Source organism: Mus caroli, unplaced genomic scaffold, assembly GCF_978045245.1.
Source record: "Mus caroli unplaced genomic scaffold, Mus_caroli_1 scaffold_17, whole genome shotgun sequence".
NCBI lineage: Eukaryota > Metazoa > Chordata > Mammalia > Rodentia > Muridae > Mus > Mus caroli.
In genome coordinates, this window is record NW_028227272.1 from 42,719,207 (window position 1) to 42,732,128 (window position 12,922).

At 41.4% G+C, this 12,922-nt stretch overlaps 1 protein-coding gene across 6 annotated transcripts in view; it reads right to left on the reverse strand.

Moving 5' to 3' along the window:
- The window catches only part of Phldb2 (pleckstrin homology like domain family B member 2), a 212,616-nt gene that overhangs the window by 5,276 nt on the left and 194,418 nt on the right, over nt 1–12,922 (reverse strand). For all 6 annotated transcript variants that reach the window (XM_085832517.1, XM_085832521.1, XM_085832518.1 and 3 more), the window contains 3 exons: nt 9,268–9,472; nt 3,385–3,475; nt 2,369–2,515 (listed from right to left, as the gene is read on the reverse strand). In XM_085832517.1, the coding sequence (XP_085688643.1) occupies nt 2,369–2,515; nt 3,385–3,475; nt 9,268–9,472 (443 nt within the window). The remainder of the gene's footprint in view (nt 1–2,368; nt 2,516–3,384; nt 3,476–9,267; nt 9,473–12,922) is intronic.

Genomic DNA, 12,922 nt, shown 5'->3' on the forward strand with positions numbered 1-12,922 from the left:
TGTTCCTTGCAGACCAGAATTCTCCCCAGGAAACACAACGACAGTTCTCCTAAGGTAAGCCGGACACAGACTGATCAGACAGACACTGGTGGGTACGAGCCCCAAAAGATCCTCCAGAGTTAAAAGTGTCAGCGTATCTATTTAAGGTAGAGATGCACACTTTGAAAAGAGAATGCAAAGTAAACCGAGGGGCAGAATCGATGCTGGACCTAAGGTGGGGAGCTGTACAGGAGCAGAGGCCCAAGGAATGTTTGTACATGTCTTGTTTTACTAATGATGAGGACCAAGGTTAACAGCATCCGGGAAGCACAGACCACCATGGATGCTGCTTCCAAATCCCACTCCCCCATCTTTCTCTCTGTCTCTCTCTCTCTGTCTCTCTCTCTCTCTAGTTCTGTTAAATAATTCCATGCTTTTGCCCTTGGGAAATGAGCTAATCACATTGTTGGAGGAAAAGCTTACAATCAAGATTAAAATAGAATTCTGCCCTTTGCTTTGGCTTCAGATATTAAGCATGCATGGGTGACCTTCACCGCCAGTCAGAGTTTAGCAGAGGTCAGAGCATAACCCAATAAAATGATCCATTTCAGCTTCCAGTTTTCCTCCGTATTTTGCCTTCACTGCAAGGCAGCTGCCGTAAGCTTACCAATGCCCCTCCACACAGACAGCTTTAAAGACAGTGGCCAGTCGCTGTTCGACTGTGGTCAGCAACTGGAGAGGGTGGGGGAAATGATACTCTCTGCCTTAGGGTCTACCAACTTCTATAAATCTGGTGTGAGCTTTTCGTGATGTAGTATTTGAATATCTTCATTCTCAGTAAACATGCATAATCTAAACAGCCATAATGGATCTCTGATGACCAAGAAAGAAAGTTAAACCAGATATATGGTTTTCCTTAATTAGTTAAGTTTGGTTATTGAAGGATCATGTATTATAGATTGGTGTAGGAAAGGGGACATACGTGGTTAGAAAAAGGAAAAATAATACCATTATGCTAAGGAACTGGGCTGGTATGATTTAAATTTATCCTGTTTTGGAAAGTTCCCTTTTAGAGATTGTCTCCTTCCTCCCCTCATCAAAGTTTTTATTTTTTTATTTTTAAAATTTTTAAAAAAGATTTATTTATTTATTTTAGGTATATAAGTACACTGTAGCTGTCTTCAGACACACCAGAAGAGGGCATCAGATCCCATTACTGATGGTTGTGAGCCACCATGTGGTTGCTGAGATTTGAACTCAGGACCTGAGGGAGAGCAGTCAGTGCTCTTAACCACTGAGCCATCTCTCTAGCCCCCCCCCACCTTTTTTTTAAAAAAAAAAAAAGATTTATTGATTTTATCTTATGTATGTCAGTGCTTTATCTGCATGTGGACCTGTGTGCCAGAAGAGGGCACCAGATCCCATTATAGATGGTTATGAGCTACCAAGTGATTACTGGGAATTGAACTCAAAAAAGACCTCTGGAAGAGTAGACAGTGATCTTAACCACCAAGCCATTTTTCCAGCTCCCTCATCAAAGTTTTTAGTTTGAAATATGTGTACACACACATATGTATACATATACATCACATTGTGTGTATACATATACATCTATACAGAGTATAGATGATAGTTTGAAATACATATATGTATATATACATATATAATGATGTATATATAGTATACATACAATAATGTATAATATATTACAAACTATCTATACATATATATGTTCATATATGTGTGTATATATTCTAAACTATCATCTTTATATATACATATATATACTTTTAAAAAACATTTTAATTAGAATTTTTACCTTTAATTTTGTGTGTGTGTGTGTGTGTGTGTGTGTGTGTGTGTGTAAATGTGCAGTTGAGGGCAGTACCAGAAGAGTCCAGAAAAAGGTATTGGGCCATGTGGAGCTGGCCATGTAGAGACAGGCAGTTGAGAGTTTCCACCTTTGAGTGCTGGCTGGGAACAGAATTCCAGAACTCTAGAAGAGCAACAAGTGCTCTTAACTGCTGGTCTATCTCCATGGGCCCCTGTGTGTGTTTTTAATGATCACTGCAATGGCCCTTTTCAAAGCTAGATAAAACATATTCATTCTCCCTTAAACGTCCAGAGAATGGGTAGAAGTCTCTCTTCCTCTCTAGCATTTAAGTAGAACATATGAATCACATGTGAGTAGAGCAAATTTCTGCTCTGCTAGGGTAGTTCCATGGCAGTTTCTCAGAAGTTCTAAAATGATCACTGCCCGCACACTAACCCACATCTTTCTCTTAACTGTTCTGTCAAACACTAGATATTCCTAGACAGAATTAAAGTCTTCTACAAATTGACCACCAGGGGGCAACCTACACTTATGCATCCACACTGATAGACCAACCTGTGCCCTTTGTTTCTCTCTTATTTTGACTTCTTTTTCTATTAACTTCTGCCTCTGGCTGGTTTCTTCTTGCAGTCGTTTTTCCAGGATTTCCCGGCGTCGTTTTTCTTCTTCCAGAGCTCGTTTTTTGGCTTCCATTTCCCGTTCCTAATTATCATTATACAGAACCATAATTATTTTCAATTGTGGCAATTATACTTTAAGGGACCAAGAAGTAAATACCCAAATTCTCTTTAGACAATTTTCATCTTCTGTTCTGGTTTCTTAAAATATATAACCTCTGCATAGCTCCCAAAGTCACCTTATGCTATTAATTAATCAACCAACCATTTTAGTCTTCAGTGAAAATTTGGCTAATGAGTACATCCAGCCATTTTGTTCTTCCTTTTTCAAATGTCATGCAGCCCTAGCCATGAAGCTGTTCTCTGGGAGACTCTCCTGGGTGAAGGCTACCGGTCCCTTTAACTCCTATTATTGCTATGCAGCTTCTGGCTGAAGGCCATAGAGGAAGTTTTGTAGGAAGTTGGAAAAGGAAAGGAGGTGCCCTCATGGCAGGATGCAAAGGCGTTGGGGGTGGGGTGGGGGGAGTCCCAAGGAAGTTCTTCTGATTCTGACCTGAAATAGTCACAATACCTTGGGGGTTTTGGCTATCACAATGGCACGGTCTGTGTGAGTTGGGAAGGACAGGAGAATTCATAAAGAAATATCGTTCTTCCCTAATCCTTCAAAAAACTGTCCAACTGGTTATCACAGAGGGAGGGAAGGCAGTAGAGAGCAACCGTTTCAGTCTGTGTGAAACCCGGGCCCACGCTTCAAGTTCCAAGGCACAGAAGTGCAGTAAAGGGCTTTGGGCGTCAATTCTTTAGCACCTTTGCTTTTGGGAAAGGAAAGGAGGCTGAGCAGCTCCCAAGGTCACAGCACTCAGCAAGGCACCCCGAAAGAAGACTGCTGGCAAGGGTAGGGCCCCTTGCTGCCACCGTCCATCCCAGACTCCTGGAAGGAGTGGACCGACTTACCCTGGACTCCAGCAGCCGCGTCTTCTCCGCGTGTGCCTGTTTCAAGAGTCTCTCCATTTCTTCTATTCTGGCAATATTGGATGTGCTGGCACTGAAGCAAATAAAAAGCCTGTTAAGAATATTTGCTGAGGGAGAGGAGTCAGGGAGGATGAGTGGGATCAAAGATACATTGTGTGCATGGGTGAGATTCTCAAAGAATTAATAAAAAATATATCTAAAAAACATCTCGTAACCTGATCAGACTCACACACCAAAGTTACAAGTTACAATCAAGTCACACACACACACACACACACACATACACACACACACGCACATGCGCACACACACAGGTCAAGTTAAATGTCACAATCAAAGTATATACAATTTGAAAGATACTCTTCATGAGTTATTTGGTCTTTTGGGGGCTAATCAACTCATCTCTAAAAACCATAGCTGACTCAATATTTATCTCAGTGTAGAAACCAAAAAAGAGGCACACAAAGACCAGGGCAGTGTAAACTGGCTAGAAACCTGTAAGATAAAGGTAAGTCTTACAAAGCAGGTGTCCAAAATGCAGCCTGCAGGTCTAACACTGACAGCCATGCGAGCCTTCTCTTCAGTCACCGCCTCTCAATTAGCCGTCACACTGTGACACTCTAGGTAAATGATACATCTGAAGTCTGTCTGCAGTTGGGCAATTTGTCCCTTTACATGTGTGGGCATCTGAATTTTTAAATGACACTAATGTTGAAGTGACTTGCGTAATAGGTGCACTGAGTAAGTGGTGGTCAGTTTTATTCAAAGCCCTCGCCTGCCATATTAGTGCTAAAACTACACAAAAGAGTTCAAGAGCTTCAGAAACAAAAGTTCATCTTGGAAAAGACATCACACCCACCAGTGAAGGGAAATGAAAACCAAAAGCAAAATGAGTGGGAGCTGAAAGAACTCTCAGAGTCTAGGCCAGAGGTCATGTATCCTGATGTCTCAGTCTCTAGAGCCCTGCTGTGTCCTGTCCAGTGTGCTTGCTCCCTCAAGCATCTGCCTTATTTTTAGGTCGACTTGAGAATGGAAAGGTTCATGTCCCCATAGCACAGAGCCCAGCCGAGGGGGCGCATTCATAGAACATGCATAAAAATATGTGCAAAAGGGAATATTCAGAGTCCTTTGGGTTATTAGAACATATCATGTAAAACATTGACTAAGTAATATATGTATATGGACACCTGAGTATGTGTATGTATGTTCATGTGGGGTAGAGGTATGTGTGCGCACGTTCACATGTGTAGAAGCTACAGGTCAACTTTGGGTGGTGTTCTTCAGAGTCCTCTACTTTGATTGGTTAAATCCCAGGCATATATATCTTTGCCTCTCCTGTACATGGACTGCAAGCCTATGTTACCATGCCTGGCATTGTATGTATGTATGTATGTATGTATGTATGTATGTATGTATGTATGTATGTATTTAAACTGGTTCTAGGAATAGAACTCAGATCCTAATGGCCTGTGCCATCATTCCTGGCATGCACCTTCCTTCCTTCCTTCCTTCCTTCCTTCCTTCCTTCCTTCCTTCCTTCCTTCCTTCCTTCCTCCCTCCCTCCCTCCCTCCCTCTCTCTCTCTCTCTCTCTCTCTCTTTCTTTCTTTCCTCTCTTTCTCTTTCTCTTTCTTTCTTTTTTCTTTCTTTCTTTCTTTCTTTCTTTCTTTCTTTCTTTCTTTCTTTCTTTCCTCTCTTTCTCTTTCTCTCTCTCTTTCTCTCTCTCCTTCTCTCTCTCTTTCCTTCTTTCTTTCTTTCTTTCTTTCTTTTCTCTCTCTCTCTCTTTCTTTCTTTCTTTCTTTCTTTCTTTCTTTCTTTCTTCCTTCCTTCCTTCCTTCCTTCCTTCTTTTCTTTCCTTCCTTCCTTCCTTCCTTCCTTCCTTCCTTCCTTCCTTCCTTCCTTCCTTCCTTCTTTCCTTCCTTCCTTCTACTTATTATTTATTTAAACTGGCTCTAGGGTTTAAATTTAGATCTCAACGCTAGTGTGGCAAGTACATTATGAACTGAGTTATGTCCGCAGCCCTATATGAACGCTTTTGAGACAGAGTTGTCCCGCTGGCCTAGAACTCACTGTCCTCCTACCTCCGCCTTTAAAGGCTAGAATTTATAGGTGTGAGACACCACACTTAGCCTTCTCAACTGTTTTTTGGCAAAATCAAACCTAAGATGGCTCACGTCTAGGAGTAAGAGTGCTTCTGAAGAGATGAAGGACTCCAGTAACACAGCACACATGGCTCATCTGAAACCTGCCAGTCCCACAAGGAGCAGGTGTGAGAAAGGGAACTGCCTAAGGGATAAGAGGATCTTAAAGCTTAACAACTGGTTGCAGTGTGTGGGGGCCAATTGCTAGTCAGGAGGTTTCCCGGAGAAACAGAGAACAATCAAGGATCTTTTTCTTTTTCTTTCTTTCTTCTTTTTTTTTTTTTTCTATTCTTTCCATTAGATTTTGGGCAAAATACAAAAGCATAAGTTGTATTCTTTTCATAGTAAGAATTCAGGGGGAGAAAAACCTTTAACTGTATGCACAAAGTCTTTATTGCTTTTATTGACAATATTCAACTTCATAGATGGAAAGGGAACAAATGCCACTGACCCACTGAGAAAGCTGAGGACATTACATAGCTGTCAGCCATACAACAGCATGCAACTATATGCATATTCCACGCTATTGTCCATGATCACATGTGTATAGCTTATGTCTCAACTAAATCACAGGTCGTAAAAACCCCTGAATTAAAATAATAGGATTTTGGGGTACAGCACTTGCCTGGGGTACATGAAGCTGTGGGTTCTGTTCTCTCTGTGTCTCTCTCTGTCTCTCTGTCTCTCTCTCTGTCTCTCTCTCTCTCTCTCTGTCTCTCTGTCTCTCTCTCTCTCTCTCTCTCACACACACACACACACACACACACACACACACATACCCCAGGTGTGCACATGCACACAGACACCTATGCACAGAAGAAACAAACTCACCATCGTCCAACCAACTTGTCACATTTTACATTTATTTAGATTTTTATTATTTAGTGTTTTTCTTTGTTAACTTGTTTTTCATTCTCAACTTTAACAAGTATGTATCTGTGCATATTTGTGGTGTACATTGTGATACTGTGTGATATGTACGCACACTGTAAAATGATTACCAAACCCAAGCTCATTAACACGTCCATCACTGCACATAGTTTTCCATTGTGTGTGTGTCTGGTGAGCCACATCTGTCCCTTAGGTCTCTATATGACAATATTACGGTAGACTTGTCATTCCAGGTAAGTCATTATGCACAGCCACCATAGTTGTGTGGCCCAGGACTGATCCTACAGTGCTGACCATTGGGGGTAACGACTGCTCATGGTCAGATATCACTAAGCATTTATTCCCAATGTCAAAATTTGAACAAGAGCCGGGCGTGGTGGTGCATGCCTTTAATCCCAGCACTTGGGAGGCAGAGGCAGGTGGATTTCTGAGTTCCAGGCCAGCCTGGTCTACAAAGTGAGTTCCAGGACAGCCAGGGGCTATACAGAGAAACCGAAAAAAAAAATTTTTTTTTTGAACAAAAGGCAGAGTGTGAAGTGAGAAAAAGACAATTAAGAGTTCTACTTCTGTGCCACTAACCACCTTAGAAAGTGTATTTTATGGCCTAGAGGGATGGCTCAGTGGTTCAGTGCATCTTTGTCTCTCCAGAGGACCTGGGTTCAGTTTCCAGCAGCCACGAGACACCTGCCTATAACTGTAATTAACTGTGTGTACACTGTCAGTGAATCTAGGATACCTCATGCTCTCTTTGGGCCCCCCCCAAGGTGTCAGGCACCCACACAGTGCAGATATACAAGCAGGCAAAACACTCATACTCATAAAATAAAGTATACAATTCTAGAGAGAACACTTTTTTTTAAAGATTTATTTATTTATTTATTATATGTAAGTACACTATAGCTGTCTTCAGACACACCAGAAGAGGGCATCAGATCTCATTATGGGTGGTTGTGAGCCACCATGTGGTTGCTGGGATTTGAACTTCGGACCTTCGGAAGAGCAGTCGGGTGCTCTTACCCACTGAGCCATCTCACCAGCCCGAGAGAACACTTTTTAAATGCATATTAATACTAACGTAAACTTGTGTGCCTTCTTATGTTGCAAAATACCATGATGAAGCCCAGGCACACAGGAAACACAGAATGTGTGGAACATGTGCCATGAAGAAATGCCTTCCTCAGGATTGTCTTGAAACTAGTACAGAGAACAAGCAAGAACTAAAGCAATATTTTTGTCGTTGTTGTTTTGCTGTGCTGAAGTCTTTTTAAACTATGGATTAAAATATCCCCAAATTATAAGTCTATTAAATAAGCAATTCCATCCTGAAATTCTAGTGACACAAACTTGGCTTTGTGGTTTATTATGTCACAGAAAGCCACTTGTAGAGTGATAGAATTACTGAGTTGTGGGCATATTCGCCTTCGCTTTTTTGTTGAAACATCATTTTTAGGACAACCAGAAAATAACTGGAGCTCTCAGTGGCTTTGCTATTTCAGCATCATTATTTACACTGTTGCTAAACACAAGGGTCAAAAAAAAAAAAAAAAGGTCTTAGATGCACAGAAATGAAAGGGGTTCAGAGATAGTTGGCTGGATAAAAGATTAATGGAGAGCTGGAGGGATGGCTCAGTGGTTAAGAGCATTTACTGCTCTTCCAGAGGTCCTGAGTTCAATCCCCAGTGACCACATGGTGGGTCACAGCCATCTGCGATCTGGGATCTGATGCCCTCTTCTGGTATGCATGAAGAGAGCAACAGTGCATACATAACATAAATAAATAAATCTTACAAAAAGAAACCCGAAAAGATTAGTGGAGTAAATGTGATCAAAACACAATACATATACATGCATAACAACATACACACACCTATAGAAACACACACATATATACAATATATATAAATGTATATGTATATGTATCTCTATATAGTCAGAGTATACATTTTTAAACATTAGGCCCAAAATTTAAAAAAAAAAATATGTCTTAAGCCTTAGAAAACAAGGGAGAAATCTACAAAATTCTCACTCTGGTTAAATTCTACAACTCCCTTGTATGGGAATATTCTGGAAGCCACTTACAATGGCTTCTGTTTTCACTCTTGCCTTTTCACTGAATTCCAAATCTCTGACTCTGTTCTCCTTCTGTGAGAAGATGTTGAACACCAACTTTATCAGTAAGCTTGGGGTTCTCATCCTGGGATGCTGATAGAAGCGGGGTAGATGTGGCTGGGGCCGCAAGGCTGGATCTGGGTCTCACTTTACCCAGTGGGTGGTTGGGCGTTTGTGGTCAAGGCTTCAGCAAGGGGTAACTACCACCGCTAATTTATAGTGTAGATGTGTTTGCTCCTGAGTTCCTAGTGGTGCTTTTGCTAGTCTCAAAAGATAAAGACAATTGTGAGTGGCTAAGTCCGTCTACAAATTTTAATATACAGAATAACTAATGCTTTCTTCCTACCAAAGTTAAAGGGTCAAAAAAACTTTTGAAATTCTGACTGTGTTTGAAGACCATTGTCATTATAATAATAATAGTAATAATAATAATAATCAGAAATGGAAATTGGGCTTTACCATTAGAGGTAACTTGAGTTTTGAAGCACAGTATAAATCAGAAACCAAGCATAAAGAACTTGTAGTAGGAAAGTGGACCTTATCATGTATGGCCAGCATGAAACATATGATATGTTGAAAGGATATGATTTCCTAGGGTCCCCATGATTCCCAGTCCCCTTCTGCCTTATAGATTTTATATTGGAGATTTGGGGTTATAATATACCTTATGTCTTAAACTAATGAGTTTACATTTGAAACCAGAAGGTAGCTTTCACCAAGTCTTACCTTGATATATTGTCCGGTGAACAGGCAGATATGCTGGTCTCCATGCTGTCAGAGCTGTCCAGGCTCAATGTGTCATAGGCCTGATCCTTGTAGCTGCGATCTGGGTAATGGAAACTATTCAAGTAGACGTTTGACTCAGATGCTGTGCGGCTGTAAAATTCAGGTTTCTGTCTTTGTCCTTCACTCATCTGTTGGTGATTATAACCTAAGGAGAAAGTCATAAATATGTAAATATATCTCATTTATCAAGCTCAGAATCTCACAAATCTACTGACTCAAGACAGCAATGAGAAACATCTGCACACGAAACATATTCTGAGGTCGGGAAGATCAAAGAAACAATGTCGTGCCCAGTGTGAGCAAGACTTTGAAAGAAGTGGTCATGTGAGGGATTTTGTTTGTTAGTGGGATCACTTGGCACCTCTTAAATCTCATCCTTACAGCTCAGCATAGCTGAGAGTATTACATCAGCACACTTAAGACACGCATACACACTCACGCACATTCCCCAGGAGCCATAAGCACAATTAAAGGCTCTGAATCTTCTAGAAATAGGTTTAAATGAAGGCAGTATGAGCAGTATGATGCCCAGTGCCTTGCCAGTGTTACAGGGCAGTCACCACTCTGACAGCATTCCGATATCAGGAGCATCCACAAAGCAGCCAGTGGATTTGGCAGGGGTAAGGGTTGAGAAATGTGTATTTCATAGTGTCTGTGATGGTTTCATCTGGTTCAGATGCAAGCTGCATTTGTCTTTTTTTTTTTAAATAGTCTTTGTCTCTGTCTTTCTCCTCCTCCAATGTCTCCTCTGCCAGTTTCTTATTAAAATATTCAGGGTCAACCATCCTTCCCATCGCTAGGCCTTCTCCTTGCCATGGTGCAAATTGCCCTTTTTCCCCTTCAACAGTCAGCCCTTTACTGCTGCCACTAACTATTTGAAAGCGTGGGTATCAATAGCATCAAAAGCACCATAAATGAAGAATGCTTTCTCCTCCTTGTACCCTGATGGTTGGTGTATGATGTCACCACTTTGCCCTGTTTATTGCTCTAGCTACCTTTGAGCATTCAAAGCCATACTGTCTTCTTTTAGTTCTCTGTTCTATGTGCACAGGAAGCAGGGGTGGAAGTGGGAAACCCCAAGTTCATCAAAACAATTTTCATAGTTTACAATCTTTCTTTATTTTTCCTGAAAAGAGAAAAATCTACTTTCCATGAACCCAGGGAGTTAATCGAAGACCTATCAAAAGTTTACCAGTAGGCCAGTTAAATACGTCATCTTTTCTACAGAGCTACCTTTCAATGAGGATTTTAATTAAGGAAAACAAATGGTCTAAAGGAGACAAAGTCAAAGACAAAACAAAACAACAACAAAACCTTCAAACAAACAGCTTCCATAGCTGCTGACTTAACATTTATTTAGAAGCAGTTGTCTCATCCGTGATACCTCAGCAAAGTAGTCTACCCTAAGGCTCCAGGAAATTATGAGCAACGGGCATATTTTCAGGCCCTTTGAATTTTGTGTGGTTTTGGAATTGTGACAATGTGCAATTCAGACTAATGGATGTCTAGGAAAACGAGCTTCCCCCACATGACTGCCATTATAGATGGCAGATATGCATGCAGTAAAGCCACACATCACAGAACTAGGGGAGGACACAAAACACAGAGGCACACTGTGAGACCAGACAGAACATCCTTTCCAGCACTGACCCATGTACACAGTGTCACACAAAGCCAGGCCTTCCAAATGTACAGCTCATGTCACTTTGAAATGAAAGGCAAGAAAGCCATCACTCGGGTATTTACCTTTTACACTTGGGCTTTTTGAATTACTAATTGTCCCTTTTACATCATTTCCATATATTCATTAGGAAAAGAGGGGGAAAATGACAAAAGAAATTATTTGAAAAGACTACACATGAGTAATTCTTTATGACTTTTAGATAATGCTGAAGCAGGAAACGCCTTCACATTGGCTATCAGCTATACTTAGGACATGTCCTTATCCCATTGTGAAACAAAACAAAAAACCTTGAAAGATATCTGTGTCATTGAGACTATGTAGGAATTACAGCCTAGGCTGGGATTTCTGTCCCAGCCTCTCTCCTCCCTTCCTAGAGGGAGCTCTCTTCAGTGAAGAAAGGCAGTCCCAAGGAGGAGGAAGTAACAACTGGGGACAGCAAGATGAGAAGCTCACACTGCTCTCAAACAACTGGATGGCTTGCTTTCCCACTCTTCCAGAGTCTTGGCGTTTTGATTTGTTTTCTTCAGAAATATCACAGGCTAAGAAGATAAATTTATACCTTCTAGTGACAGAGGCAGGGAGCTAAAAAGCTCAAAGTCTTCAGACATACATACAAGGAACAGCTACTCCATAGCGTGAAGTGTTTTGTGCCTTGTGGACCTCAGCTCCCCAGAACAACTCAAGATCTGCTGAGCTTTGCTCTGCACCAAGGGCCTCTCTAGGTCATTCCCACTCAGAACGAGGACCGTAAAGTTCTCCAGCAGCTTAAGGACAAACCCTGTGGACTGTGTGTCCCTTTTCTTAGCAGCATTTTCATTCCCAGTGTGAACAGGACAGTCATCTCATTGAGCTACCCAACACCGCCAACTGGCAAGAGTTGTCTGTTATGACTGTCAACCTGGGGATGGCTTTTGTCTGCCAAACAAATTAAAAAAGAACTTTCCTTCCGTTGTAAGTAAGGGAGTGCCCATGGTATGGTACTGTGTGCACCTGTAATCCTGGTACTTGAGAGGCTGAGGCAGGAGGATTGTTGTGAGTTTCAAGTCAGCCTGGGATACACAATAAGACTTTTTTTCTTTTTATAAGATAAAGGAAAGAAATGAGTCAATAAATAAGGGCATAGATCTCTGTCTTGTAATCTTAGAATTGCACCTGAGTGAGCTGGTTTGGGGATTTGATCCCAGATGTGACCTTCCGAAGGCATCAGTACTTCCTATAGAGGGAAGACCAGAGCAGAGCAGAGCTTAAGAGAGTGTGGGTGGCAGTCTCAGAAACTGCTGAGTAAAAACACGCAGTGGAGCAGCCTCGAAGTGGAAACCTGAGCGTCCACTCAGGGAGGCTCTAGGAGGGAGACAGAGATGTCCTGTTCACTGCACACCCTGGCTTAGTGACCGTGAAGACATCACGGAACTGCCACTGAGTAAACTCACTGTTCATCTACCAGCTCCAACTCCCTGAGTGCTCAAATGAAGCAGAAATGAGTCTACTTTTGGGGGTTGAACCAAGGAACTAACTTGGGAAACTTGAGACATTCTCAACCCAAGTCCACTTGGGTTTGTTATTTTTTAATTATATAGAAGAACAACATTCAGTGGAATGAAAAGAGCTGACATAAGATAAATAGAAGCTCTTAGCACTGTGTGAAGGAGTAGTTCTAAGGTCTACAAAGCAAGATCTCATGTCTGGGCTTGTTTCATAGCATAGGATGCACCAGGAAACAACAGAGTCAGCCCTGTTCCTTGCCCAGGAAAGCCATTAGAATGGAGTATAACTCCCAGTAATTTTTCCTAATTTTAATGCCAGTTTCAATATATTCCGGTTTATTGGTGCCTCAAGTTCTCTTGTTAATTAGCCATATGAGATATACAGTTTTCCCAACATATTTCATATATATGTGATATATCTTTAATG